The sequence below is a fragment of the Aotus nancymaae genome, unplaced genomic scaffold (genome assembly GCF_030222135.1).
Source record: "Aotus nancymaae isolate 86718 unplaced genomic scaffold, 86718_ANA_hifiasm-v0.15.2.pri h1tg000018l, whole genome shotgun sequence".
In the NCBI taxonomy this organism is placed as follows: domain Eukaryota; kingdom Metazoa; phylum Chordata; class Mammalia; order Primates; family Aotidae; genus Aotus; species Aotus nancymaae.
The window spans coordinates 8,356,350-8,383,805 of NW_026988430.1; the positions used below are offsets into that span (position 1 = coordinate 8,356,350).

A 27,456-nucleotide genomic window follows, 5' to 3' on the forward strand; every position below is an offset into this window, starting at 1 on the left:
TGGGGTTCCCTCCCAAACAATGGTAGCAGGCCCCAGGTATGACCGAGCCAGAGGCCAATTGGGGTGGGGGCTGCCCTGCAACCTGCAGACACAGCCTCTCTCTCACACAGATGCACTCCATCCGCAACCTGCCATCCATGCGGTTCCGCAAGCAGCACAGGGAGGATGGTGTGGAGGACATGACGCAGCTGGAGTGAGTGGGCAGGGCCGGCAGGGTCAGCAGGAGGTCACCATGGGGTCCCCACCTTCCCAGCCAGAGCAGCTCCTCCTACACCTGCCTCTCATCTCCCAGGACATTTTCAGAGCCTCAGTCATGAAGTGTCACAAAGACTAAACGTGGTGTGCTTTGTGAGTTAGATGGACTTTGGTTCAAATCCCAGCCCCACCACTCACCAGCTGGTGGACCTTGGAGAAACTGCTTTGCTTCTCTGCACCTCAGTTTCTCATCCACAAGATGGGAGTGGGGTGGCTGCTGTGAGGATGCTGGCACATTGGAGGTGCTCAAAACATGAGGGTGTGTAGGTCAGCATCATTATCCAATCACGGTGACTATGTGTGTCCCCCAACCCCCCAGTGGAGTATCATACCCATTGATTATGATACCCGTTGGACAGATGAAGAAATGATTATCACACCTGTTGGACAGACGAAGAAACAGGCACAGAGAGGTGAAATAATTTGCCCAAGGTCTCCTGGCTGGTTGGTGTCAGAAACAGGACTTGAACTCAGGCCTATCTGATCACGGCACTGCACTGTGTGGGGGAGGGAGACCCATGCCAGAGCCAGCCCCGGGGGTGCTGACAGTTTCTCTCTGTGCCCTTCCAGAGACCTCCAGGAAACCACTGTGCTGTCCAACCTGAAGATTAGATTTGAACAGAACCTCATCTACGTAAGGCCTGGGGCTGGCCCTGCCCTGGGCCTGGGTCAGGAAGGCAGCTGCCTCCTGGGGCCGGGTGGGATGCACAGATTTCTCTTTGGGCCCTAGCCCCTGGGTACTCTGGTTTGAACTCTGAGTTTTGTCAATTCAGCATAGAATGCCAGAGCCTGGAATTAAAATCTGAAGTCTTAAAACACAGTCTTAGAATGGTGGATGCCAGAGGCAGAAAGCTGAAGACAAGGAATCCAGAAATATGTGGCACCTCCACCACCTGGGACCTGATAGATAGAACTTCCAGAGTCCTAGAATCCACAGACCTGGACCCCAGAGTGGGGACAGCCAGAGGGGTGGAAGGGAGCCTCTGACCTGAGAATGACAGAACAGACGCCCACAGCCACAGTGTGGAAGACAGGGACACTCAGAAGGGCTCTGGCCACAGAAAGATCCCCTGAGCCCCCCAACTCCCCACTCCAGGTAGTGGAGGTTTGCCCTCAACAAGAAGCAAAAGTTCCTGGAGGCTGGACCCAACTATGAACAAATGAAGTAGGCAGGAGCCCACCGAGGATCATGGCTGTGGGGTTTTGCTCACCCCAGACTCCTCCCAGCTCAGCCTGGTGCAGTGCCTGAGATTCCACTGTTAGAGCACATAGCCCAGCAAGCTGGTAAAGGGCTCTAGATGGCAGTCCCAAGTCCAGGTAGCCAGATATCTGTCCAGATGGAAACAGGGAGCCAGGCTCCCAGCGTAGGGGAGGGAGGGCTGCGAGGAGCCATGGCGCTGAGGCCACCATCTGCCTGGCAGACATACATCGGGAGCATCCTGGTGTCAGTGAACCCATACCAAATGTTCGGAATCTATGGGCCGGAGCAGGTGCAGCAGTACAACGGGCGGGCCCTGGGAGAGAATCCCCCGTGAGTGTCTCAGGGGGACCTGCCTTGGGGTCTCTTGGGCCCCTCTTTCTCCTGCTCTGGGAGCCTGGATCTTGGCTGCATCTCAGCCATGAGTCAGAGGCAATGGGAAAAGGCAGCCCACCTACTCAACCTGACAGTCTCTCCCCAGGCGAGGCCACAGCCACGGGTTGGAGGCCACTGTGGTTCAGACCTGGTTGGGGGTGGGAGCATTCCCCCAACAGGGTGAGGGGTGGGCAGGATTAGCTATTTGGCTGGATACGGATGATCCCTGCCCAATCCCTGGGAGGTTTGGGAGCTTAGAGGCAGGGGCTGGCTCTAATAACCTGTCTCCCAGGCACCTTTTTGCGATTGCAAATCTCGCCTTCACCAAAATGCTCGATGCCAAACAGAACCAGTGCATAATCATCAGGTGAGCGGGCTGTCTTTATGTGGGGGATAAATGGGAGACTTCAGGTAACAGGCCTGAATCTGGCCAGAACTGCTATGGGATGTCAGAAGATTGCCTGGCACCTCTGGGTTGGCCCACCACACACATCCTCTTGCTTCATGGTGGGGGTTGGGGTGTCCCAGAAGAAGCAGTGAAAGGTTAGAGCTCACTCTGCCCCTTTGCTCTGTCAGTGGAGAGAGTGGCTCTGGCAAAACTGAGGCCACCAAGCTGATTCTGCGCTACCTGGTCGCCATGAACCAGAAACGGGATGTCATGCAGCAGGTGAGTCCACCTGTCTCCCCAGGACCCTAGGCTGAGCATCCTTTGATAAGTACACCTCATGTGCTCCCCAAGAGGCAAGGCTCCTTGGACCAGTAGGAAGATGGGGAGAATGAGTTCCAGAAGGGGGCCTTGCCCAGGACTGCTCTTTCTGCCACCCATCCCAGGGATGTGCCTGAGGGGTGAGAGTTTCTGCCTGCCTGTGTTTCCATGGCAGCTCCTGGTTCCAGCCCTCTGGGGCCACTTCAGAGGGAGATCACATAGGGAAGGGGAGTCATCCCATCTCTCTCACCTGGCCTCACCTTCCTGGTCATGGCTCTCGGGCCGCCATATTCTCACACTCAGAAACTATGCAGCCCCAAGGAGTGAAGAGGCAGGTGGGTTGGCAGGGGGTAGGGGAGGCAGTAGATGCCAGGCCAGAGTCTGCAGGATTGAAGCTTTGCTGAAAAGGATGGTGCTAAGCCCTCTGAGCCTGAGAATGGTAGAACCCCATCCATTCCCTCAGTAAAGATTTACTGAGGACCTACTGTGTGCCAAGCCCAGGCTAGGCGTCCAGGAGGGGCAGCAGCAACTCAGGCAAATGTTCACACCCTCATGGGAACTTCATTCTAGTGATGGAAGCGGGACGACAAATACATATACACTTATATAAGTAAATTATGTGTACGTGAAAGGGTAGGTGGTGAGCTGTGAAGGAAAAAAGTGGAGAGAAGGGTGGGGAGTGTTAGGGGTCATCGTCATAAGTGTAGTGGTCAGGGTAGGCTGTACTGAGAAGGCAAGGGGGTGGGCTCTGGGAATGTCTAGGGGAACAATGAAGAGGCAGAGGGAGGAGCACCTGCAAAGGCCCTGAGGTGCAAGCAGGTTGGGTCCAGGTGCAGGTGCAAGCAGGTCAAAGCCAGCCTGCAACCTACAGAAGACGGACTGGGGTGTGAGATAGAACTGTCGGAGGCGACCCCAGACATTCGGCCTGAGCCACAGGCAGCACAGAGGCAGGCTGGGCAGTGGAGAGGAGGAGCAGGTTTGTTGAGAAGCGGTGCCTGCTAGGTATCTGCACAGAGATGGCAGGGAGGTGATGGATGCACCACCAGCCTGGAGCTCAGGAGAAGGTGGGGCTGGCCTGCCAGCTCAGACTCCAGAACCACAGACTCAGACTTCCCCGACCCTGGGGTCCACAAAGGTTTGCACATGGCCATGATATCCCAGCCAGTGGCGAGCCCAGCAAGGTGATCCTGGGGGCATTGGTGGGGGCTGCACAGGCTTTGCAGTCAGGTTCCAACCTGGTCTGACCCCCTCTGATGCCTGCCTTGGCCTGCTAGCCTCTCCCATCTCAGCCCAGGCCTCCTGATGACCAATAAGATCATCCCTTGCTCCAAGCAGAGTTTTCAAAACCTTTCAGGTCAGACTTTTGAAATGACTGGTTAGGTAGGCAGGAAAAGAAATGAGTGTGACCTGTGCACCTCCTGTGGTCAGGCATAGTGCTGGGTTCCTTCAGTTATCATCACACCAGAGCTTTAGAGCAACTCTGGGAGGTAGGTCCATGTGCATCCATTTATAGATGGAGCACTGAGGCCTAAGAAGGGAGGAGTGAGGTGGTACAGGAGCTGAGATTTGCAGTCCATGGTAGCGAGCGTCAGGTAGGATGGATGGAGCTGTGGATATGGCTGAGTCTGGGCGTTCTGTGTGCCAGGCACACAGAAGGTGTGAGGATATGCCTGCCAGCTGTGATGACCATGGGGCTCCCTTGCTCAGATAATCAAACAGTCCAGTTCTAGGGTCAGTTTTCGGCATGGCTGGATCCAGAATCTTAATGTCTCTTGTCTTGGTTCCACCCTCCCCCATGTATGGGCATCATCCACCAGCTGTCTCCCATTGGTCAGCAAGATGATCAACCTTCCCAACATTTCAGAAAAAGGCTCAGAGCTCTGTCTCAATGGGCAAGTTTTGGTCATACGTCCTCACTGGAACCAATGCCGGAGCATGGGGAATGCTCTGCCCTGACTGTCTGAGGCCTGGGCCCCAGGTTCCACCCCTCTGATGTTCACTCACTCTATCTGCTGGCTTTATGCCCTCCTGTATGCTGGGCATCAGGAACGGAGAAGCAGCCAACCTGTCCTCTAGGACTTCCCAGACTAAGAGATATTACACAGTAAAGCCCAGGCGGACCTTGACTCACTGAGCACTCAAAGCCAGCCCCCATCCCTCTCTGGACCTCAGTGTGCCCCTTTATACAATGGGTGCAGTATTTCCTGGACTAAATGGGACGGTGCCTGTGAACAGATAGAGGGAACTGGCTCCATCCCCAAAATTACAGGTATTGTTTCTGTGGTGACTGGACCTCCTTTGCTTCTTCCCTAAAAGATTATCCTGAGGCAGTGCCTCAGCTGAAGAAAGAGCCATGTGCACGCTAGGCCCACGCTCATCACTCAAGTGGACGCTGGAGTCCCTGGGCATGTCATTTCACCTCTCTAAGCTTCAGTTTCCTAATCTGCAAAACAGGCGTGATAGTAGTACTTACCTCATGGGACTGTTAACAATGGCATCATCAGGGCAATGTGTCTCACATACAGTTAGGTGCTTAAACAGGTGGGAGCTTGCGATCAGCCATGGTCACCTCTGGGCGACTCTGCCCATAGGATGCTATTCCTTTTTCCATCCCTTTAGCAGATATTTTTTAAGGGCCTACTAAGCACCAGGTCTGTGTAGATGCTGAGAACTCAGAGATGTGCAAACAGTAGATCCGTGCCTGTGGGATTTGACGTTCTAGTGGAGAGACAGACGATACCCAAGAAAATAGTTTGCCAACAGGGCTGAGGGCTGCCAGGGAGAGAATTCTGTGGTCTTCCTGTGAGAGGTGAGGCGGGGGGCCGTGCAGGTGCGTGGGAGCTGTGGCTTCCAAGCAGAGGGAACAGGAGATGTAAATGCCCAGAGGCAGGAGTGGGTCTGGGTGTCAGGGAACAGTGAGGAAGGTCAGGGAGAAGGTTCAGGGATCCTGCTGGTGGTGGTCATGGGAGGGGGAGAAGAGGACATCCCCAGAGCCTTTTGGAAGCCAGAACCAGTGTATTTTCATACCTTGGAGACCCCATGGCAGTCCCCAAGCCCAGACTCCTGGGATCTCTAAGCCTCACAGGTTTTTGCCAGCCCCTCCCTGGCTGAGGCATCTGGTCTCCTGGAGAGAGAGGTGGTTGGTCCTGCTAGTGATGCATTCTGTTCTTGTCTCTCTCTTTCTCCTCCCTCATGGGTGCTCTTGAAGATAAAGGTACTCAGAGAGAGTGTGTGTGAGTGTGTGTGTGTCCAGGAAAATGCATGTGGATGTGCCTGCTCCTGTGTGGGTGGAGGGACAGGCAGGAAGGGACATCCAAAGGCCTGTCCTGGGCGGGGCTAGAGCTTGTGGTCAGAGGCTGCCGTGGGGGGCATAGAGGCTGGAAGGCTGGGAGAGGGGAAGCACCGGGCTTGTTGTGTGGGAGTTGGGCAGCATGGGGTGGGGGCCACTTGGGAGACCTCAGGATTCTCTAGAGAGCCCACCTCTGGTCACCCCTCATAAAGGGAGGTCCTTGGGGAGGCTCGTGTCTGGGTGTCCCTAGCTATGACCCCCATCCAGGCCCCCAGAACAGTGCTTAGCCCCTCAATCTCCACATCTCCTTCTGGAGTCCAGATCCTGGAGGCAACACCCCTCTTGGAGTCCTTCGGTAATGCCAAAACCGTCAGGAACGACAACTCCAGCCGCTTCGGGAAGTTCGTGGAGATCTTTCTGGAAGGGTGAGTGGGGACAGTGGAGGGCCTCCCAAAGGCCTTGCAGTGTCTTCCATGTCTCACCACAGCCCCTGAGAGCCAACACCAGCCCTCCTTCCCCTGCTGAGAGCTGACTGTGCTCCCCACCCCAGGAGCGTGATCTCTGGTGCCATAACCTCCCAGTACCTGCTTGAGAAATCCAGGATCGTGTTTCAGGTGGGCCAGCCCCTCCCAGGCCTGTGTGTTGGGCAGGGTGGGGGTGGGAGGTACAGATACTCAGAGCCTGGCCCCTGATGGGGCTGGGTAGATGTCAAATGAATGACTGAATACACATGTACATGTAAGCCCGCGACCTCCCCTCTCCAACCCTCCTCTGGCCACAGTGGCTCTTCCCTGCCCCACAGCACACAGGCACGCTCCTGCAAGGGCCTTTGCACCTTCTGTTCCTTCTCTCAGGAGCACTTATCCGTCAGGCGCCTGTTTGGCCAAACCCCTCACCTCCTCCAAGCCTCCCCTACAATTTCACTCATTCAGTAAGCTCCCCATTTAAAAGCAGCCCCTCTTCATCCCATCTAAACCCCCACCCTGTCCACTGCCTTATCTTTCTCCAGTGTAGTTTCCTGCATCTAATATATTTTATGTTTTAACCAGTATATTTCCTTAATTTCTACAAGGAGGAGAAAGTTTAACAGAAACTCACCAGATTTGCTGAGTGTCTGTCTCCCTAGCTAGCAGGTGGACTCCATGAGATCAGGGGCTTCTCTCTGCCTTGTCCCCCATGTCCCAAGGGCCTGGACAGGGCCTGGGGCACAGGAAGTGCTCAGCCATCAAGAAGCTCTGTGTGTGCACATGTGGGCTATGGACACACATGTATGTAGGTGTGTGTGGCCGGTACACACAAGAGAAGACGGCCCCCTTTTCTCTTCTTTCTCCTAACCAAATAAAATCCCAAAAACAGAACCCTCTCAACCTTCAGTCATACCAGGGCACCTCTGCTTCTGCTTTTACCCCAGCTGGCGCCAGGCTGGGAGCCTCACTCATCACAGAGGCACGTGTTCTCATCTGCAGTCCCTTGTGTGATGTGCATTCATGGGCTTGGACCTGTGTGTGTACCTGGGGGTCACCTAGGTAGGTGGCTCCCTTCTCTGTGCCCACTACCCACTCTACAGGCCAAAAATGAGAGGAATTACCACATCTTCTATGAGTTGCTGGCCGGGTTGCCTGCCCAGCTCCGGCAGGCCTTCAGCCTGCAAGAGGCTGAGACCTACTACTATCTGAACCAGGTGAGTGCCAGCAGGCATCTGAAGGCCCCCAGCCGTGGTCCTCCCACCCCGACACCCCTGGGTGGGCTGAGGGAGCCCAGTTGTGAGTGATGGAATGTGAAGGTGATGGAGATTTGGGGAGGGTGAGTTTGGATTTAAGGCATCTTGTCACATTAAGGGGGACCAGGAATCTTCTGGGTCCAAAGCGGAAGCAGGAAAGGCCTACCTGACTTCATTTCTCTGGAACCTGGATCAGAACCAACCAGCCTAGAGTGACTACACTTCCCCTCGCTGTGCCTCAGTTTCCTCGTCTGTGAAATGGGGTCAACATAGTACCACTTTGCAGGGATGTAGTGAGGCTTAGATGAGGAAATGCGGGTAAAGAGCTTAGCACAGGGCCTGGCGTGCAGGACATGCTCAGTAAACACTGACTACTCTTTTCATTATTATCACTCGGCAGCTGCAAAGGTCAGCAAGTGACAGCCCCTGCCACACATTGCACTTAGAATCCATGAATCCCATCTGCAGCCCTGTTCAGAGCCTCTGTGCCCATGAGAGTGGAATGAGAGCTTGAGTGACCAGCTCAGGCCACACTGCTGGTTAGGGCAGAGCGGGACCCGGAGGGCTCTGCAGCCCCACCTAAGCTCCTGACCCTCAGCCTCTGTCCTCACCCAGGGTGGGAACTGTGAGATCGCAGGAAAGAGCGATGCAGATGACTTTTGCCGGCTCCTGGCTGCCATGGAGGTGCTGGGCTTCAGCAGTGAGGACCAGGACAGCATCTTCCGCATCCTGGCCTCCATCCTGCACCTGGGCAATGTCTACTTTGAGAAGTATGAGGTGAGGGGTGCCACAGCCTGCCATAGGCCCGCACCCTCTGGACTTGGCCGTCTTTTCCGAGGCCCTCTCTGTTTCCCTTTCAGATTACACTATGCACACATCACTTGTCCTGTTGTTTTCTTTTTTCCTTTGGGCTTGTTCATCTTTCTCCTCCTTGTAGAAATTAAGGAAATCAGCCCTTTGTCTCTGATATAAATTGGACATATATCTTCCAGTTTGTCGTTCATGTTTTAACTTCGTTCACAATGGTTTTTGGTGGGTTTTTTTTGTGGGGAGGGTCTCACTCTGTCGCCTAAACTGGAGTGCAGTGGCACAATCTCTACTCACCACAACCTCTGCCTCCCAGGCTCAAGCAATTCTCCTGCCTCGGTCTCCCAAGTAGCTGGGATTACAGGCACGTGCCACTACCACCCCGCTAATTTTTATATTTTTAGTAGAGACAGGATTTCACCATGTTGGCCAGGCTGGTCTCGAACTCCTGACCTCAGGTAATCTGCCCACCTCGCCTCCCAAAGTTCTGGGATTACAAGCGTGAGCCACAGTGCCCGGCCCTGTTTTTTATATGAACTTTAAATTCAGCTTATCTAGTTCAAAACACATTCCTGTTGGTATTTTGCATAGACGGATGCGCAGGAGGTGGCCTCAGTGGTGAGTGCCCGGGAAATCCAGGCTGTGGCTGAGCTGCTACAGATCTCCCCTGAGGGCCTGCAGAAGGCCATCACCTTCAAAGTGACCGTGAGTCTGTGGGCATCTGGACTTCGAACAAAGCTTCCTACCAGGGCCTGGTCAGAGCTGCCTTGTGCCCATCCTGTGTGGGCAGCCTCTCCCTCTCCCCTGCTCTCTGTCCATGGGTCAGGCATGGAAGGGAGTAATTTCAAGACCCCAAAGACATTTCAGATTCCAATCTCAGACTTGCATGGGCTGTTTTCTCTATCTGGAATGTTCTTCCTTTTTTCTCACCTACTCATCCTTTAAAACCCTATACAGCTATTCTCTCCTCTAAGAAGCCTTCTCTGATCTTTGGCCAGGTCAGTGCCTCCTTTGGTCTTTCACAGCCCTAGGATCATTCCCCCTGCCCAGGGTTGATCTCATTGTGTCTGCTGATGCCTCTGTCTCCCCCATTAGACCTGCAGTCCCCACCATGACTAGCATTGCCAGGCAGAGTCGGGTAGGGGCGGGGGTAGTCCAGCCTAGCCTCTGTGTACCTGAGCCCAGTCACATCCCTCCAGCCTTCCTTCCTCATGCTCCACTCCCCTAGTCCCCTGGGGGCTTTCTGGAGGCAGTGTCCAGCCTGCTGTCACTCAAGGGCTGTGCCCCTCCCTAGGAGACAATGCGAGAGAAGATCTTCACACCCCTAACTGTGGAGAGCGCTGTGGATGCCAGGTGAGGCCGCACCCCACCCTGCCTGAGCCCCAGGGCCCAGCACCCCACCACAGTATCCTGCCCACAATAGCGCCACCTCTGCTTTAGGGACGCCATCGCCAAGGTCCTGTATGCGCTGCTGTTCAGCTGGCTCATTGCCAGGGTCAACGCGCTGATATCCCCGCGGCAGGATACACTGTCCATCGCCATCCTGGACATCTATGGTTTTGAGGTGGGGCCATGTGGGAGGCTGAGGGGCAGGGGACATAGGCGAGGTCTCACCTCCCTCAGGTGTCTCAGGCTGCCCTTCCCATCCCTTTCTGTGCCTGCAGCAGGTGCCATCTTCCCTTCATGGACCCCTCCCCGTCACTATCTCCCTTGTCACCTTCCATTTTCTTTACTCACCACAAGCACTCCCCAAGGCCTCTGGGCCAGGCCCTGTGCTGGGCAATACCAACTGCCCAGAAAGGACCAGCCAGGGCCCTGCCCTTGGGGAGCTTCCAGGTGAGGCTGGGTGGGGGTGGGGGCAGACTCTGACAACCCCATATGCTCCAGTGGGCATCATTCACCTAGGCAGGAATGGGGAAGGCTTCCTGGATGGGGATGAGACACTCCTGACACCCAGCAAAGGCACTATAGGTGCTGGGAACAGAATATGCAAAGGCTGGGAGGAGTGGAGGGGCATGGGATCTGGGACCGGACTTCTTGTGTGTGGGGTGACTGCTGTGTGAGTGCACAGCAAGGGAAGTGGCGAGGGACAGGGCAAGATCACAATGCAACCATCACGGACACTCACGTGGCACCTGTTATGTGCCAGGTGCTGCTGAAAGCACTTTGTTAATTCACTTCATCTTTAGAGCAACCCTATGAGGCAGGTACTGTCTATATCCTCATTTTATAGATGGGAAAACTGAGGCATGGGACTGTTATTCAAGGTCATATAGCTAGAAAGTGGCAGACCCAGAATTTGAACCTAGGCAGAAGGCTCTGGAGCCTGGGCCTTCGGCCATTGCCTGTGCTGTCAGGACAGAGCCTGTCAGGTTCTGTCCTGGGTGTAGCAGGAGGCATGGAGGGTTCTGAGCTAAGGGTCTGTGGTTGAGCTCAAGCTTTTTGAAGTTGCCACCAGGGAAGACAGGGGCAGATAGGCTGGTGGCCCAGGAAGGACTGTTCCCAGCCTCCCTATCCACCTGGCAGGACCTGAGCTTCAACAGCTTTGAGCAGCTGTGTATTAACTACGCAAACGAGAACCTTCAGTACCTTTTCAACAAGATCGTCTTCCAGGAGGAGCAGGTGTGCGGGCCCCATTAACACTCCTGTCCCTATCTTGACTGGACAGTGGACCTTCTTGGAGACAAACAAGGATATACTTGTTGTTTAAGAGCAATTCTGACGTCACAGCCAGTGGAGAGAAAGGCATTCTAAGCTAGGAACCAGCTCATGGGAAGGCCTCTGTTCTGGAGGGAAAGGTGCTAAGGTGCTGTGCTCAAAGAGGAGTCTCCTTGGGGGAGTCCTTCTTGTCCTCTACTGGGCTGTTCCAGGCAGAGGGAGCAGCAGGACTCTGAGTTGGCTCATGCTGCCTTATTAGGGGGTGAGCTCCCTGTTCTGGGAGGTATGCAAGCAGAGGTGCTGCTGGCCACACTCCTTCAGGCAGATTCAGGGTCTGTGGTTGAGCTCAAGCTTTTTGAAGGAGGAGAGTGGGTGGACCCTGGACAGGGATGGGAGGCTGAGCTCCTGCTGCCCCCTGCCTGCAGGAGGAGTACATCCGTGAGCAGATCGACTGGCAGGAGATCACCTTTGCTGACAACCAGCCCTGCATCAACCTCATCTCACTGAAGCCTTATGGCATCCTGCGCATCCTCGACGACCAGTGTTGCTTTCCTCAGGTGAGCCGCAGATACCATTTGAGCCTAGTCACGTAACACATCTCTCAGCCTTGTGTCGTCATCCCAGCCTGATTCCATCATTCCTCTCTGCTCTGGCCTGAGGCGGGCAGTGGGAGGTTGGGGCACCCAACTGACTGTTCACAACCTGGGGTGATTGAGGCCATATGGGCAGCTGTGGGTGTCCAGAGGAGAGGCTGCACCAGCCTGGAAAGCCACAGAAGTTTTCCTGGAGGAGATAACCTTAGGATTGGGCCTCAGATCCTGATTGCAAAACACAAGAGTGGATGGCAGTGAGATCAATAGAGTGCAAAGACAGCTGGCCTGGAGGGGAGGCAATTAGGAACTCACCCAGCCACATGTATCTTCAAGGGACCACTTAGGCCTCCAATGCCTGGCTAAGGTGCTTGCCTTCTGACCCAGGAGAGGGGCAGCCATGGGAAGCTCTGAGTTGTTCCTTGCTGGTGCCCAATGGGGAGCAGTCAGGGGTAGTGAGTTTGCCACCAGGTCAGGAACAGGGTGTCCAGGCCCCCTGCCCACCAACTGATCCCTAACTGCCCCCAGGCTACAGACCACACCTTCCTACAGAAGTGCCACTACCATCACGGCGCCAACCCGCTCTATTCCAAACCCAAGATGCCGCTGCCTGAGTTCACCATCAAGCACTATGCAGGCAAGGTCACCTACCAGGTGAGCCCCAAGATGGCCAGTCTGGCCGCTGGTGCTGCAGTGCTGCTAGCTGTTAGAGACACAGAAGCACAACACTGGCCCCACACATTCACGCCCAGGTCTAGTTCTGGCTCTGCTGTGCCCTAGCTCTGCGACCTTGAGCAAACTGCTTAGCCAGTCTGAGCCTCAGTTTTCTCACTTGGAAAATGGGAATAATAATAGTACCCATCTCATGGGGTGGGTGTGAGAAATGTAGGGTGGGTTTGATAAAGAGTGGCTCTTATCAGTAGTGACATCACTGTGGGCACCCTCAGCACTATTATTTGAGGCTCATTCCTGCCCTGGAGGTGTCTCAGGCTAGGATTCCATGCCTCTGTCCCCATCTGGGCCTTACTTTTCTCATCTGGAGAATGGGCATAGGACAATGTACTTCACTGAGGGTGAGGCCAAGACCCAGACCTGGCATGTGAAGCCATGACGAATGCTCCCCTCCCCCAGGAATGGAGAGAATGGTGGGTCTGGAGGAGTGGGGACCATAGCAGTGAGGAGGATCCAGTCCCTCCTAGGATAGACAGAGAGACAGAGGCCTGGAGGGGCAGGGCCGGGATTACTCAGGCTGTTGTTTCCTTTTTCAGGTGCACAAGTTCCTGGACAAGAACCACGATCAAGTGCGCCAGGACGTGCTAGACCTGTTCGTAAGGAGCCGGACACGGGTGAGCCTCCCTTCTGCCGCTAGGGCCCTGCCCCCAGGCATAGCCCTGCCCCCACAGGGGGCAGGCCTTGGACCACGTTGTCTAGTCCTGGCTCTAGTTTTGGCCAGACCTGTTCCCGCCTAGCTTGGCTCTTCCCTAAACCTAGCTCCTCGTCCTGATCCTGTCCTCTGGCTCCCCCCAGCCCCAGTGGCCGGACCTTGGCCCCACTCCCAGTTCTAACCCTGTATCCCACCAGTTGTGGCCTTGCCCTGTACTTACCCCATTCCTGGCCCCACCCCATTCCCTGGCCCATTCTCTCCTTGCTTTCTGCCAGACCTGTTCTCCCAATCCCACCTCCTGGTGTTCTCAGTTCCCCCAACTCCACCCATAAGGCCCTGGGGAGAGCTTGGGGGACCAAATTTGGGTTCCTTTAAAGGCTTGGGGAGGCCCTGCATCCCAGCTACACTGTGGCCAGTAGATGGCCCTAGGACAGAGCACAGGCCTGGTAACATCACCTCCCCCATCTGGCCCTCTGCTTCCTACTGTCAACTGGGCACCCTCCTCATGAGGTCATAGCCAGAGTTCACAACCATGTGTCTAACAGGCCACCTTGGGGCCAGGCACACAGTCAGTGACTGTGTGTTCCTCAGACTAAAGGGGGAAAAGTCAGCCAGTTATGGGATGGATCCCTTGGAAGGTGCTGAGCCCCACCTGTTTTGAGAAGCATGCAAGCCAAGACAACAGAGGCCTTGCAGAGGGACAGGGGTCCAGTTAGTCTTCAGATCCCCTGGTCCAGAGACTTGACTCCTGCTCTCTGTTCCTCCTCATTTTGGTCTCCCGGCCCCTGCCTGTCTGTTTTCCCTCCCTCAACCCCTGCCCAGGTGGTGGCACACCTCTTCTCCAGCCATGCCCCACAGGCTGCCCCTCAGCGCCTGGGCAAGAGCAGCTCCGTCACTCGGCTCTACAAGGCACACACCGTGGCTGCCAAGTTCCAGCAGTCACTCCTGGATCTGGTGGAAAAGATGGAGAGGTAGGGTAGGGGGCAAGTGGGCAGAGCACCCTGCCTCACCCTTAACCCACCTCATGACCTTCAGAGGGTGAGAGCCTTCTTTTTCTGAGGCCTCTCATGCTGTCCTCTTCCTGCCACTGCCAGGTGTAACCCCTTGTTTGTGCGTTGCCTGAAACCCAACCACAAGAAGGTGAGTGAGAGCTGAGACCTCTGAGAGAACCAAATCCTCCTGCCCATGCTGCGTGACCTTGACCAAGTGGCTTGGCCTCTCTGGACCTGCATCTCCCCAGCCTAGCACTGGGACTATTCACCATGATAGTGCCCTTTGCACATGGATGAGGCAATATGCAGACTCCCTCTCTGCGCACCCCTACAGGAGCCTGGTCTCTTTGAACCAGATGTAGTAATGGCACAGTTACGCTATACAGGGGTGCTGGAGACCGTGAGGATCCGCAAGGAGGGATTTCCAGTGCGCCTGCCTTTCCAGGGGTTCATTGACAGGTACCTTGGTTAGGGTAGTTCCTGAGCTCTATAAATCCCTGCCCAACTCCCCATGGCCCCAGGAATACACAACCCAAGCAGCACAGGGCTTGCCGTGCACAGTTGCTCAGATTGTACACTACATAAGGCTGCCACATGCTAGCTGTTATGTGGTAGATACATGCCTTTTTTTGTAGTTTTATTATATGCTGTATAATGTATAATATGTATAATCAACCCTCCGTGTTGATTAGAATGGTTTTAGTAGTTATAATGAAAAGTTTCCAGCAGGTGGCAGTCAAGTGTCTTGTTCTACTGAAATCATCTATTGTAACAATTTTCTGTCACCCTGAAGTAAAGAGTCTTGAGGGTGGATGGAGTGCCTTTTTTAGAATGCACTATTAGTGGAGCCATCACTGGGACCAGGCGTCTTGGACACGGGGCGGGGGTGGTAACCCCATGGTCTAGCAGGCACCTCAGGTAGGTCTCATAGCCCCAGACTGAGTGTGGGCCCCCTGCCAGGTACTGCTGTCTAGTGGCCCTCAAGCACAACCTGCCGGCTAATGGGGACATGTGTGTGTCAGTGCTGAGTCGCCTGTGCACAGTCATGCCAAACATGTACCGTGTTGGGGTCAGCAAGGTGAGTCCCACCCCACAGTCAGCCCTTAAGAGACCCCAATTTGGGGGCTCCAGAACCAGAGTCAGAAATGTCCAAGTTAGAGACCACTGTCCCAGGAACAACCCAGATGAGCTTGGGACATGGAATGCTAACTGCCCGATTCACCAGCACCCTTTCTTCCACCTCTCCAAATCCACCCCATCCCTCCAGCTCCACTCCAGGAGGCATCCCTGTCTATTCTGTCTCCACGGATTCTAGAGAGGGAGGGGCCCTTAGTTCAGCCTCCTGGCTCCTACCTGCCTCAGTGCCTGCCTCCTATCCTCAGCTGTTCCTTAAGGAACACCTACACCAGCTGCTGGAGAGTATGCGGGAGCACGTCCTGAATCTGGCGGCCCTTACTCTGCAGCGCTGCTTCCGTGGCTTCTTCATCAAGAGGCGATTCCGCTCTCTGCGCCACAAGATCATCCTGCTGCAAAGCCGGGCCCGTGGCTACCTTGCCAGGTGAGGCCCAGAAAAGGCAGGATTCCTAGGAGACCTATGGTCAGGCTCAGGAGAGGTCACGTCCAACCTTGAGTAGTGAGCTCCCTATTCCTGGAAGCATGGAAGCTGAGAATGGAAGCCTCTGCAGGGAGGATAATCAGATTCTGTGTCTCTGCTTTTGGATGCCCTTTCCAGCCATCCCTAGGCCCTTGTGACTGGTGGGTGGGAATCCATTCAGCCAAGAGGAGGCTTATCCTGCATCTCAGGGACGCTGAGATTATAAGCTGTTTGGAAATAAATGATTCAGGCAGGTTTAATCCAGGCCTTGCTACTTAATTTGCTGTGTAATCTTGGCCAAGTCACTGCCCCTCTCTGAGCTCCAGTTTCCCTTTGTGCCAAAGGGCCCCAAGTGTGAGGTGTGAACACTGGCTCCCAGGCCAGGCTGGCAGGGGCCTTTCTGCCCCTTGTTCACCCTGTTACCCTATAACCCCAATCCCTGACCTCCTCACTCCCCCAATCCAGGCAACGCTATCAGCAGATGAGGAGGAGTCTGGTGAAGTTCCGGTCCCTGGTACACGCATACATGAGCCGCCGACGCTACCTCAAGGTACAGGCCCTACCCAATCTCAGTCCAAGGGGACAGCAGAGAAGGGGAAAAGGCACTTAACCCCCAAGAAGAGACCATTGGCCTCAGGCAGTTTGCGGTTCAAATTCTGCCTCTGCCACCCACTAGCTGTGTAATCTGGGCCATTCTCTCCTCAATTTTCCAATCTACCCCTTGGGATTGTGGAGAGGGTTAAATGAGATGTTGTATTGAAAGATTTGGCCTGGTGCTGGGTTCACAGTGGGGTCTTAAGGAATTGAGGGCCATTAGAATTTGGTGACCTGAATGTCACTGGGTATGGTTTTGCTCTTACCTTCATATCTTGGCCCACTGTCATGTAAACCAGCCACCAGAAAGACAAATGCAGTTCCCAAACCAACAAAGCAGTATGTAGCCTTTACTGAAGGCTTTGTGGCACTACAGAGGAGGGCTTCCCATGACACTGCTCAGCCACCTCCCAGAAATCCTCCTTGTACATCTCTTTCCCCAGAGTTTTCCTCCCTCCGCTCTTTGCCTCTGTCTTTCTCTTGCTCTCTCTCCTTTCCCCTCCCTGTTTTTCTGGCCAACCTCGGTCTCCCACCCCACCTGTGGAGTGGGGCAGTGGCAAGCTGCCCCTCGTTGCTTGAGTGTGGCTGCCTTGCATAAGCTGACCTGGCCTGCCTGGGTGTCCGCAGTTGCCTCTGCCTGCCACTCCCCACCTTGACATCTGCTCTTCTGAAGCTGAGGGCAGAGTGGAGGCACCGGGTGGAGGGGGCACAGTTGCAGGAGCAGGAGGTAGGTGCAGGTCTGGGTGGCAGCAGGGCCAGGGAGGGAGGCTGGCAGGTGGGGATGTGGCAGGTCTGTCCCTGCCCCATGCACTGTTCCTCCAGGAGCTGAGCAAGCGGGAGGTAGTGGCTGTGGGGCACCTCGAGGTACCGGCCGAGCTGGCTGGGCTCCTGCAAGCAGTGGCAGGTGGGTTGGCACTGGGCGCAGGGAGGGCACAGGCAGATTGGAGCAGGCACTGCATTCCCATTCCCTCCTCTCTCCACAGGCCTCAGGCTGGCCCGGGTGCCTCGGGTGGCCCCTGTGCGGACTCCTCGGCTCCAGGCTGAGCCCCGTGTCACACTGCCCCTGGATATCAACAACTATCCCATGGCCAAGTTTGTCCGGTGCCACTTCAAGGCAAGGGCTAGCTGAGGTCCAAGGCGCCCTGGCTGATAGGGCTGACCAATTAGAAGGGACATTGTCCTTGCCCTGGGGCAGGGTCCCAGCTGTGCCCAGTGGTGTTGGGTATGAGCCTTTTAGTTGCTGGATCGTAGGGACTCTGGGAGATCCCGGGGGTCTGGATAGCAGTGGAGAGCCCTCAGGGGCTTGGGCAGGGCTATTTACTACCAACCAGTCTGGAAATATTTCAGAAACAACTGGTGGAGCCATAGCACGTCAGCCCAGCTCTGATTTCCTCCCCTCCAGATGAGGGTTCATCCTGTCCCTACCACCGACTTGCTGAGGGCCACTGTGGCCCCTCAGTTTCCTATCCATACACTGAGTTTCAGCCCTCAGTTTCCCTATCCATACACTGAGGACCAGAGCCCCTGTGTCATAGGCCCTGGAGCCCCATGTGGCACAGGGCAGTGGGTCCAGATGTGTGTATCAGTCTCAGAACTGTCTGCTCACATGCCTGCCCTGTGCCCTAGGAACCTACCTTTGGGATGCTGACAGTGCCCCTGAGGACACCCCTTACGCAGCTGCCAGCCGAGCACCATGCAGAAGCCGTGAGCATCTTCAAGCTGGTATGGGATCCTCCCCAGCCCACCTTCTAATTCATAGCCCCTGGCCCTGAAGCTGGGCCATGAGGCTCCCAGTCTTCCCAGCCCTGCCCAAGCCCAATCCATGAGCCCCATACCTCTTCCCCAAAGGAGAATTTTTTTTTTTTTTGAGACAGAGTCTTGCTGTGTCACCCAGGCCAGAGTGTAGTGGTGCAATCTTGGCTCACTGCAACCTCTGCCTCCCGAGTTGAAGTGTTTCTCTTGCCTCAACTTCCTGAGTAGCTGGGACTACAGGCTCATGCCAATGCACATGGCTAATTTTTGTATTTCTAGTAGAGACAGGGTTTTACCATATTGGCCAGGCTGGTCTCGAACTCCTGGTCTCGTGATTCGCCTGCCTTGGCCTCCTTCAAAGTGCTGGGATTACAGGCGTGAGCCACTGCACCTGGCCAGAAGAAACTTTTATGTCAGTGGGAGGATATGGCTTCCTCTCTGAGGATTGGTGGCTTTTCTTCTCCCAGCTATCTTCTGGACAAAAAAAGACCGCCTTGGGCCAGGCGCAGTGTCTCACTCCTGTAGTCTCAGCACTTTGGGAGACTGAGGCGGATGGATAATGAGGTCAAGAGATCGAGACTATCCTGGCCAACATGGTGAAACCCTGTCTCTACTGAAAATACAAAAAAATTAGCTGGGTATGGTAGCACATGTCTGTAATCCCAGCTACTCAGGAGGCTGAGGCAGGAGAATTCCTTGAACCAGGGAGTCAGAGGTTGCAGTGACCCGAGAGCATGCCACTGCACTCTAGCCTGGTGACAGAGCAAGACTCCATCTCCAAATAAAAAAAAAAAAAGGCTGCCTTGGAGTCTTTTAGGGACACTAAGAAGATACCCAGGTCTTCTCCTTAAGGACTTCTCAGTCTCACAGGGAGGCAGAGCTGACCCGGCCAGTGACCACCAGCATGAACAGAGGGAAGCACCAAAGCTAGGGAGTCTGTTGGGGCCACTAACTCAGCCCTGGGCAGGGCCACAGAGGGCTTCCTGGAGGAGAAGGCATTTGAGCTGGAGGAGAATTTGCCAAGCAGGGAGAGTGGAGAAAGTACAGAGAAAAGAGGAAATTGGTATGGTCAGAACAGAGTCAGAAGGGCAAGGGTGAGAGTGGCCAGTGAGGCCTTGATTACAGACCCAGAGCTTAGATTTCATCCCAAGGTACCTAGGGAGCCAAGGCAGGGGCTTCCATGGGAGGGATGTGGTCATATCTGAATGTTAAAAAGAACCTTCTGCAGCCTAGATAGAGCAGAAAGTGAGGGTCTGGTTGGAGGCCAGGGGTCTGGGGAGGGAGTTGGGGCTGTATGGGGAGCTCTAGAAGGTTCATGAACAGGGAAGATGACACATACTTTGGATCTAGAGTTTTCCCATAGTCGAGATGAACTGCCTAGTCATTCGGCATAGAATATGGCAGTTGTAGGCTCAGTGGTGCACGCTTGTAATCCCAGCACTTTGGGAGGCCAAGGTGAGCAGATCCATTGAGCCCAGGAGTTTGAGATCAGCCTGGGCAACATGGTGAAACCCTGTCTCTACTAAAAACACAAAAATTAGCTGGGTGTGGCTGCACATACCTGTAATCCCAGCTACTTGAGGGGCTGAGGCAAGAGGATCGCTTGAACCCAGGGAAGTTGAGGCACAGTGAACTGAGATTCTGCCACTGCACTCTAGCCTGGGTGACAGAGACCTCATCTCAAAAAAAAAAAAAATTTTATATATATATATATATACACACACACACACATATAGCTGGGCGCGGTGGCTCACGCCTGTAATCCCAGCACTTTGGGAGGCCGAGGCGGGTGGATCACGAGGTCAAGAGATCGAGATCATCCTGGTCAACATGGTGAAACCCCGTCTCTACTAAAAATACAAAAAATTAGCTGAGCACGGTGGTGCGTGCCTGTAATCCCAGCTACTCAGGAGGCTGAGGCAGGAGAATTGCCTGAACCCAGGAGGCGGAGGCTGCGGTGAGCTGAGATCGCGCCATTGCACTCCAGCCTGGGTAACAAGAGTGAAACTCCGTCTCAAAAAAAAAAAAAATATATATATATATATATATATGCTGTTATATTGTAATATGAGGGGCATTTATGTGGGCACGGGAACACATGGGAGGGACATGAAAGGGATGCATGTTGTGGGGTGGGGACCAGAAGGAACAACTTTCCAAGACATTCTGTTCGTGGCCCAGATCCTGCGCTTCATGGGCGACCCCCACCTGCATGGTGCCCAGGAGAACATCTTCGGCAACTACATTGTGCAGAAGGGGCTGGCAGTGCCTGAGCTGCGGGACGAGATCCTGGCACAGCTGGCCAACCAGGTGTGGCACAATCACAATGCCCACAATGCTGAGCGGGGCTGGCTGCTGCTGGCCGCCTGCCTCAGTAGCTTTGCACCTTCCCCGCGCTTCAACAAGTACCTTCTCAAGTAAGTGGGACTGGATAGGGGCTGGAACGTGAGGGATGGTGGCACCAGCAATGGGGCCCAGGTGGGGTGTTAAAAGTCAGGCCAGGAGTGAGATCTCTATGCTGGAAAGCTCAGGCATGGAGGCTGGCCAGGGCTGCTCTGAGTTTCTATTGGGATGCATTTACCTCTCACAGCATGGGAGTTTAGTGGGGTGGTTAGGAGTATGGATGCTGGACTCAATCAGTGTTGAAATCCCAGCTCAGCCATATATGAGACAAGTCACTGCCTGAGACAATTCACTGCCCCTCTCTGAACCTGTTTCTCCCCTATAATTTGGGGATGGCAATAGAACCCACCCAACATGGTGGCTGTGAGCTACAGAGTTACAGAATCTTGCTCAGGCCAGCATGCAGCAGATGGACATCACCTGGCCAGTCTTGTGACTCTGTGGCAGCTGACACCAGGGTAGGGCCATTGCTGGCCTGCCTATCTAGGGCTTTCCTGAGGGCATGGTGCTAGGTTCCCTCTCTAGCTACTGTGGGCTACTGTGGGCCTGCAGCCAGGCTTAGCTGCAGGGGGTGTAGGATGTGGAGGTGAGGGAAGCATGGGGAATGACTGGTAGGGATTGGGCTCATTGAGCCTAGGTTGAGTTGAACCCTCAGCCATCTCTTTTATAGAAAACTTGGAGGAGGGCCGGGTGCGGTGGCTCACACCTGTAATCCCAGCACTTTGGGAGGCCAAGGCGGGTGGATCACAAGGTCAAGAGATCGAGACCATCCTGGCCAACATGGTGAAACCCTGTCTCTACTAAAAAAAATACAAAAATTAGCTGGGCGTGGTGGTGCGCGCCTGTAGTCCCAGCTACTCGGGAAACTGAGGCAGGAGAATAGCTTGAACCCAGGAGGCGGAAGTTGCAGTGAGCCAAGATTGTGCCACTGCACTCTGGCCTGGCGCCTGGTGACAGAGCAAGACTCTGTCTCAAAAAAAAAAGAAAAGAAAAGAAAACTTGGAGAAGAGGCTCAGAGAGGGCAGATAACCACCCAACGTTACCCTGTGAGAGAATGAAGGCAGAGTTCAGGTTGTTGCCCACACCCAGCTGCAGACCACATCCTGTCAATGACATTTTGTTCCAACAAGCTGGAATCTCTTTGGTCTGTCCTTGGACCTCTGTGCTGGCCTGAGATACTTCTGGGCTAGCCTGGGACCCTTTCAGTTTAGCTATGGGACTCTAAGCTACCCTGCAGTCTTTTGTAGGCTAGCCTGGAACCCCTTAAGTATAGTCCCAGAGCACTGGACTCTAGCCTAGGACCCTTCCGAACTAGCCTGGGGCCTTTTCAGCTTCACCTTGGGGCTCTAGAATAGCCTGGCCTTTTCTCAGACTAGCCTCAGAATTACCTACCCCCACCCACCGGCCCCCAGCTAGCTTCAGATCCCTCTTGATCCTGGTTCCAACTCCTACCCATCAGGTTTGTGTCTGATTATGGGCGGAATGGCTTCCAGGCTGTGTGTCAGCACCGCCTCATGCAGGCCATGGGCCGGGCCCAACAGCAGGGCTCGGGGGTTGCCCGAACCTTACCCCCAACCCAGCTCGAGTGGACAGCGACCTATGAGAAGGCCAGCATGGCGCTGGACGTGGGCTGCTTCAATGGTAAGCTGCCTTCCCCAGCCTCAATGAGGGCAGTGGGAGTCATCAGGGCCCAGTGAGCCCTAGGGATGGCAGAAGCCACTGGATGTTCTGGAGCCAAAGAGGGGCCTGCTCCAATATGGCTCTGCATGAAAGTCTGTGTGTGGGGGTGGGACCTGGCCCGGAGAGGGGAAGCCAGGGAAGTGAGACTACAGATACAGGAAGCCTGAGAGGAGGAAGCAAGCAGGGAAGCACAGCCAGACTGGACTCAGATGCTCCAACCTGAGCCCGGCACCTGCTGTGCCCCAGGTGACCAGTTCTCCTGCCCGGTGCACTCCTGGAGTACGGGGGAAGAGGTGGCTGGAGACATTCTGAGGCACAGGTTGGCTCCTAGGATGCCCTCCCAGCACACTCTTATGTACCTGGAATGTAGGCTGGGGGGAGGTCACATCCCCCAAAGGGTCCCATAGGGTCCACTCCATTCATGTTTAGGGTCTGCCTTATATCCCAGGATCTCCCCAGGTAGTGCCTGATGACTCTGTCCCTCATTTTTTTTCCTGTGCATACCATCACCAGGGGGCTGGCAGATGGTTGGCGTGGCTGGACTGTGGCCATGAAGAATGGTGTCCAGTGGGCAGAGCTGGCTGGCCACGACTACGTGTTGGACCTGGTGTCGGACCTGGAGCTGCTCAAGGACTTCCCTCGACAGAAGTCCTATTTCATTGTGGGCACAGAGGGGCCTGTACCCAGCAGGGGAGGCCCCAAAGTGTAGGTAGCTATGGGGGACCCCCTCACAGATGGCCACTCCCAGGCAGAAGGCCTGCCCCTCCCAGCTGCTGGGACAGACTGAGCCCTGAACTTAGACTTCAGGTTCTTAAGGAGGTAGAGTTCACCAAAGGATCCTGCTTTTAAAGGGAGAAAGCCACCCAATTCCAGCGTGCAGAGGAAAATTTGTAAGGTTCTGGGATCTCTCTGGGGGTCAGCACCTCCACTTTCCTTTTCCCCACAGGGTGTTTGGGAACAGCTGGGACTCGGATGAGGACACGCCCGCTAGACCCCAGCTCCAGGAACACATGCACAAAGTACCGGACTCTGATGGGAACAGCAGCCACAATGAGGATGGTACAAATGGGGAGACTGAGGCTCAGAGAGGGACAGCAACCCACCAAGGTCAACCAACAATGGCTGCTGTCTCTGTTGGGGAGGGAGCCTTGGGGGCTATGGGGGGTGGAAATCATCAGGAAAAAAGGAAAAAAGAACTTCTTGACGTTTTTGTGCCCTCCCCTCCAGAGTCAGACAGTCTTGGAGAGCCTGCTGGGCCCCACAAGGGGCTGGACTGCTACCTGGATAGCCTCTTCGACCCCGTGCTGTCCTATGGGGATGCGGTAGGGATGGAGTGAGGCAGGTCATCTGCAGACTGCAGGCACAGCATGTACACCCAAGTCACACATTTGTACAGGGTGACCTGAGAACTTCTCACAGCCAGGGTCATGGGGTGGTGTGTCCCATCTGGGTGTCTACTGGAGGCTGGGCAAAGGATGAGGGTCGCTTCACAGCTAGAGATACTCTTAGCTGATCCTGGAAGGTAGTTAGAAGTGCACCTCTAGCCAAGCATGGTGGCATGCCTCTGTAGTCCCAACTACTTAGGAGGCTGAGGCAGGAGGATCTTTTGAGCCCAGGAAGTCTGCAGTGAGCCATGATCGCACCACTGTGCTCTAGCTCCAGCACTGTGCAACAGCAAGACCCTGTCTCAAAAAAAAAAAAAAGAAAGAAAGAAAGAAGTGCACCTCTGGTGGGATCCAGCCCCCTGGGGCCACTAAAATATCTGGGTGGAGTTGAATGACCTTGGTCCCTGGGTCCTCTGGCCCCCGATCTCATGAGACCCCTCAGGTACCCTTGCTCACTCTGGAAACTCTCCAGAACCCACCCCACCCCCACTGCCCCTAATACAATATGCAGCTCTGAGCAGGGCACAGCCCCTCCTTGAGCCTCAGTTTAATCCTCTGGGGAAGAGGGAATGGGTTGGGAGCTCACGCGGTTATGGGGAAGACTGATTGGGATGCCATAGGGGTAAAGGCTGAGCATAGAGCAGACACTGAGCCAGTGAGAGGCCACTGCCTCCCACCAGAGGGAGGGAAGTGGCCAGTGTCAGGTGCTTGTTGCCATAGAACCTTAGGAGTACAGCATCGAGATGGTCACTTGAGCCACCTACTGCCCCCAGGACCTGGAGAAGCCAACAGCCATTGCCTACCGCATGAAAGGGGGAGGCCAGCCAGGTGGAGGCAGCAGTAGTGGTACTGAAGACACCCCCAGGAGGCCCCCAGAGCCAAAGCCAAGTCAGTGCCTCCCCAGGGTGTTTCCAGGGTTGGGCAGGGCCAGAACCACTTGCTGGTCCTCAGGCACCTTCATGTGCTAGAATGGAGGCAGCCACAGCACAGTGGGGGGTGAGAGGACAGGGAGGAGGGCGTCTCCGGTGCCATCTCTGCCCTCTGCCCTCTCCCCTCAGTCCCAGGCCTGGACGCCTCCACATTGGCTCTGCAGCAAGCCTTCATCCACAAACAGGCCGTCCTGCTGGTAAGTGGGGGAGGGACTTCTGGGGGGTGGAGAATGGACCTTCCTGGTCACCACTGCCACCTCTCCCCAGGCCCGGGAGATGACCCTGCAGGCCATGGCACTCCAGCAGCAGCCCCCGAGTGCTACCCCGAGATCCTTGCCCACAGAGGTGAGCCTGACCTGCCCAGGGTGCAGGGGTTGCTAGCAGACGCAAGCTGTAAAGACGGGTACTGTGCTGCTCCAGGGCATTATTGTGCCTCTCTGAGCCCAGGGGCTCCACAGCCCATCTTTGACAGAGATCTGGGGTCCCAGAGAGTAGCCTGGTATATCCCAGGCAGCCCACCTCATGTCCTGTTCTCCACAGAAACCCCTAGCACCAGACGCACAGCCGAAGTCTGTAGGTACCGGTCCCCCAGCCAAACCCGTGCTCCTGCGTGCCACTCCAAAGCCCTTGGTCCCAGCCCCTCTGGCCAAGGCTCCAAGGCCCCCCACCAAGCCTGTGGCTGCCCCTGTTCTAGCTCATGATCAGGCTTCTCCAGAAACCAGTGAGTGCCCTATGCAAGCCTCTGAGGCCTCCCAGGACAGGCCTGGGGATGTGGTTGTTCCTCTTATGACCTCACCCTGTTCCCACCACCCTGCTTGCCCACAGCTTCACCCTCCCCAGAGCTGGTCCGGTACTCAACGCTCAACTCTGAGCACTTCCCACAGCCCACACAGCAGATCAAGCACATTGTCAGACAGTACCAGCAGCCATTCCGGGGAGGCCAGCCTGAGGCCCTCAGGTCAGCACTGCCCCTGTCCCCAGCCCTCCAGCCCCTCAGTGTGCCTGAGTGTTCATCATGGTGCACCAGCTTACTGGTACAGGGGTTGAAGCACCCTGCCCAGTTCCTGTTAGGGAAAGAGTTTATGTTGATGAGTCCAGATGAGCCCCTGCTGTTGTCTAGGTTGCGCTGTAGGACTTCAGGCCAGTCTCTGCTTCTCTCTGGATTCTCGTTTATAATGATGGGAGTGGTGGTGGAGGAGGAGGAAGTTCCCTACTGTCAAAATATGTGACGGGAAAGGGAGACTCAGTGTCAACCCGCCATGGTTCTCCAATGCCCACAGGAAGGGTGGCAGGAAGGTGTTCATGAAGCGGCCAGACCCCCACGAGGAGGCCCTGATGATACTAAAGGGGCAGATAACTCACCTGACAGCTGCACCTGGCACCCAGGTGAGGGGGCAGGGTGGGGCTGGGCCCAGGTGGAACATAAGTCAAAGAGGGGCCTCAGGGATCCTCAGAAACCAGCCACCCCTATAAGATATGGCCCTGCCACTGCCCCTCCACAAGGCCTGCCTGTTGCCCCCTGAGCAGTCTCTTTGGGGTGGGACAGGTGTCCAGAGAAGCTGTGGCCCTGGTAAAGCCAGTGACCAGTGCACCAAGGCCATCCATGACACCCACTTCAGGTGAGAGGGCCAGGAGGTGGGGAGGGTATCCAAGTATATGAGGAAGTCTGTGGGCACAGGTGAGTCCCAGTCTGTGTGTCGGTGGAGTGTGTCTGTGTTCCTGAGCCCCTGTGTACATGTTGTGAGCATATTGGTATAATTATAATATTAGCACTTAAGTAGCACAGATCTCTGGCCACTCCCATCCTGTCCTCATATAATCCTACCAGAACCCTTCAAGGTAGCACTATTATTCCTACATGTTGCAGATGGGGAAATGGAGGCACAGACAGGTTAAGTGGCTTGCCCAAGGCCCCCTGGCATCACAGTTGGAGCCCTAACCTCTACACCCTCTGTCTCTCGGCAGCCACAGTGATCTTAACAGCTATATAAGCAGCTCACATCCTGTCCCTGACAAAAACCCTCCGATGGCTCCTACGATAAGCTCCAAAGTCCTCACTGTGGCCTATGAGACGCTGCATGATGTGCCCACCTCCCCAGCCTCATCTCCTCCCTTCCTCCCCTTGGCACATTCTGTTCCTCTCTGTTCCCTGAACACTCCAAGCCCACACCTGCCTTGGAGCCCTTGCTCTTCATGTTCCCTCTGCCTAGAATGCTCTTCCCCAAGACCATTGCCTGGCTGGCTCCTTCTCACCATTCATGTCACAGCTCAAATCACCTTTGTCACCTTAGCAAGTTCTGCCTAGACTGCTAGGAGTGAAGGACCTCGTAGACCAGCTCTCCAGGATCCGTCCTAAACCACCCTGCTTTCCCTCTACCCCAGCCTTGGGCAGTGAGAGCTTTGTTTCTGAATGATCCATGCCACCCACACCTGCCATGGGCACTAAACTCCAGGACAGGAGCCTTGTCTACCTTGTTTGTGGGGCCATCTCGGCCTTTAGCCCAGGCCTATATACAATAGGTGTTTTTATGTGTTGAATGAAGGAGCTGTGTCCTCCTCCACCTGCCCTGCCTCTCCCACTTCATCCTGAGAGGTGCCTTCTCCTGCCTCCCTGACCCCCGTGCTCTCCAGCTCTGCCCTCGCGGTTACTGGAGCCCCCTGAGGAACCCATGCAGACGCGGCTGCACCGCCTCATCAACCCCAGCTTCTATGGCTATCAGGACGCCCCCTGGAGGATCTTCCTGCGAAAAGAGGTGCGGAGCACGGCCAGAGCCAGGGGAGGGGCTGAAGGCGGGCAGAGGAAGGTCCGGGAGGACCGAAAAGGGCCAGGGACGGGTGTGAAGCAAGGTGAGGTGGCAGTCGGAAGGTACCCACTGAAGCCCCGCCCCTACAGGTGTTTTACCCCAAGGACAGCTACAGCCATCCTGTGCAGCTTGACCTCCTGTTCCGGCAGGTGAGGTCCTCTCTCTCCTTTCTGCCTCAGTGAACTCATCGTGGCAGTGTGAATATAAAGATAGGCTAGCTGCAAAGCCTGCCTCTGCATGCTAGGATTTGGGGTCCTTGACTGGGGTGAGGACGGGCAGCTGTTTTATTGAATCTCCCCCCTCCCATGGGCAGGGTCAGTGAGCCCACAGTTCAACCTAAT

At 55.3% G+C, this 27,456-nt stretch overlaps 1 protein-coding gene across 2 annotated transcripts in view; it reads left to right on the forward strand.

Moving 5' to 3' along the window:
- Positions 1-27,456, forward strand: part of LOC105707730 (unconventional myosin-XV) — a 67,911-nt gene that overhangs the window by 15,720 nt on the left and 24,735 nt on the right. The window contains exons 3-44 of one of the 2 annotated variants that reach the window (XM_064378235.1): positions 111-193; positions 826-889; positions 1,677-1,786; positions 2,121-2,195; positions 2,405-2,495; positions 5,743-5,748; positions 6,145-6,248; positions 6,374-6,437; positions 7,391-7,504; positions 8,159-8,320; positions 8,942-9,055; positions 9,645-9,703; positions 9,791-9,914; positions 10,877-10,972; positions 11,434-11,565; positions 12,127-12,252; positions 12,867-12,944; positions 13,805-13,953; positions 14,077-14,122; positions 14,309-14,433; positions 14,935-15,052; positions 15,357-15,532; positions 16,034-16,118; positions 16,836-16,889; positions 16,985-17,066; positions 17,146-17,276; positions 17,789-17,884; positions 20,096-20,331; positions 21,777-21,958; positions 22,244-22,316; positions 22,511-22,702; positions 22,944-23,104; positions 23,225-23,319; positions 24,156-24,270; positions 24,441-24,508; positions 24,579-24,656; positions 24,852-25,032; positions 25,137-25,269; positions 25,592-25,697; positions 25,858-25,930; positions 26,943-27,064; positions 27,205-27,264. In XM_064378235.1, the coding sequence (XP_064234305.1) occupies positions 111-193; positions 826-889; positions 1,677-1,786; positions 2,121-2,195; positions 2,405-2,495; positions 5,743-5,748; positions 6,145-6,248; positions 6,374-6,437; positions 7,391-7,504; positions 8,159-8,320; positions 8,942-9,055; positions 9,645-9,703; positions 9,791-9,914; positions 10,877-10,972; positions 11,434-11,565; positions 12,127-12,252; positions 12,867-12,944; positions 13,805-13,953; positions 14,077-14,122; positions 14,309-14,433; positions 14,935-15,052; positions 15,357-15,532; positions 16,034-16,118; positions 16,836-16,889; positions 16,985-17,066; positions 17,146-17,276; positions 17,789-17,884; positions 20,096-20,331; positions 21,777-21,958; positions 22,244-22,316; positions 22,511-22,702; positions 22,944-23,104; positions 23,225-23,319; positions 24,156-24,270; positions 24,441-24,508; positions 24,579-24,656; positions 24,852-25,032; positions 25,137-25,269; positions 25,592-25,697; positions 25,858-25,930; positions 26,943-27,064; positions 27,205-27,264 (4,539 nt within the window). Of the gene's footprint in view, positions 1-110; positions 194-825; positions 890-1,676; positions 1,787-2,120; positions 2,196-2,404; positions 2,500-5,742; positions 5,749-6,139; positions 6,249-6,373; positions 6,438-7,390; positions 7,505-8,158; positions 8,321-8,941; positions 9,056-9,644; positions 9,704-9,790; positions 9,915-10,876; positions 10,973-11,433; positions 11,566-12,126; positions 12,253-12,866; positions 12,945-13,804; positions 13,954-14,076; positions 14,123-14,308; positions 14,434-14,934; positions 15,053-15,356; positions 15,533-16,033; positions 16,119-16,835; positions 16,890-16,984; positions 17,067-17,145; positions 17,277-17,788; positions 17,885-20,095; positions 20,332-21,776; positions 21,959-22,243; positions 22,317-22,510; positions 22,703-22,943; positions 23,105-23,224; positions 23,320-24,155; positions 24,271-24,440; positions 24,509-24,578; positions 24,657-24,851; positions 25,033-25,136; positions 25,270-25,591; positions 25,698-25,857; positions 25,931-26,942; positions 27,065-27,204; positions 27,265-27,456 lie in introns of both variants that reach the window. The other variant, XM_012438776.3, reaches the window with a different exon arrangement.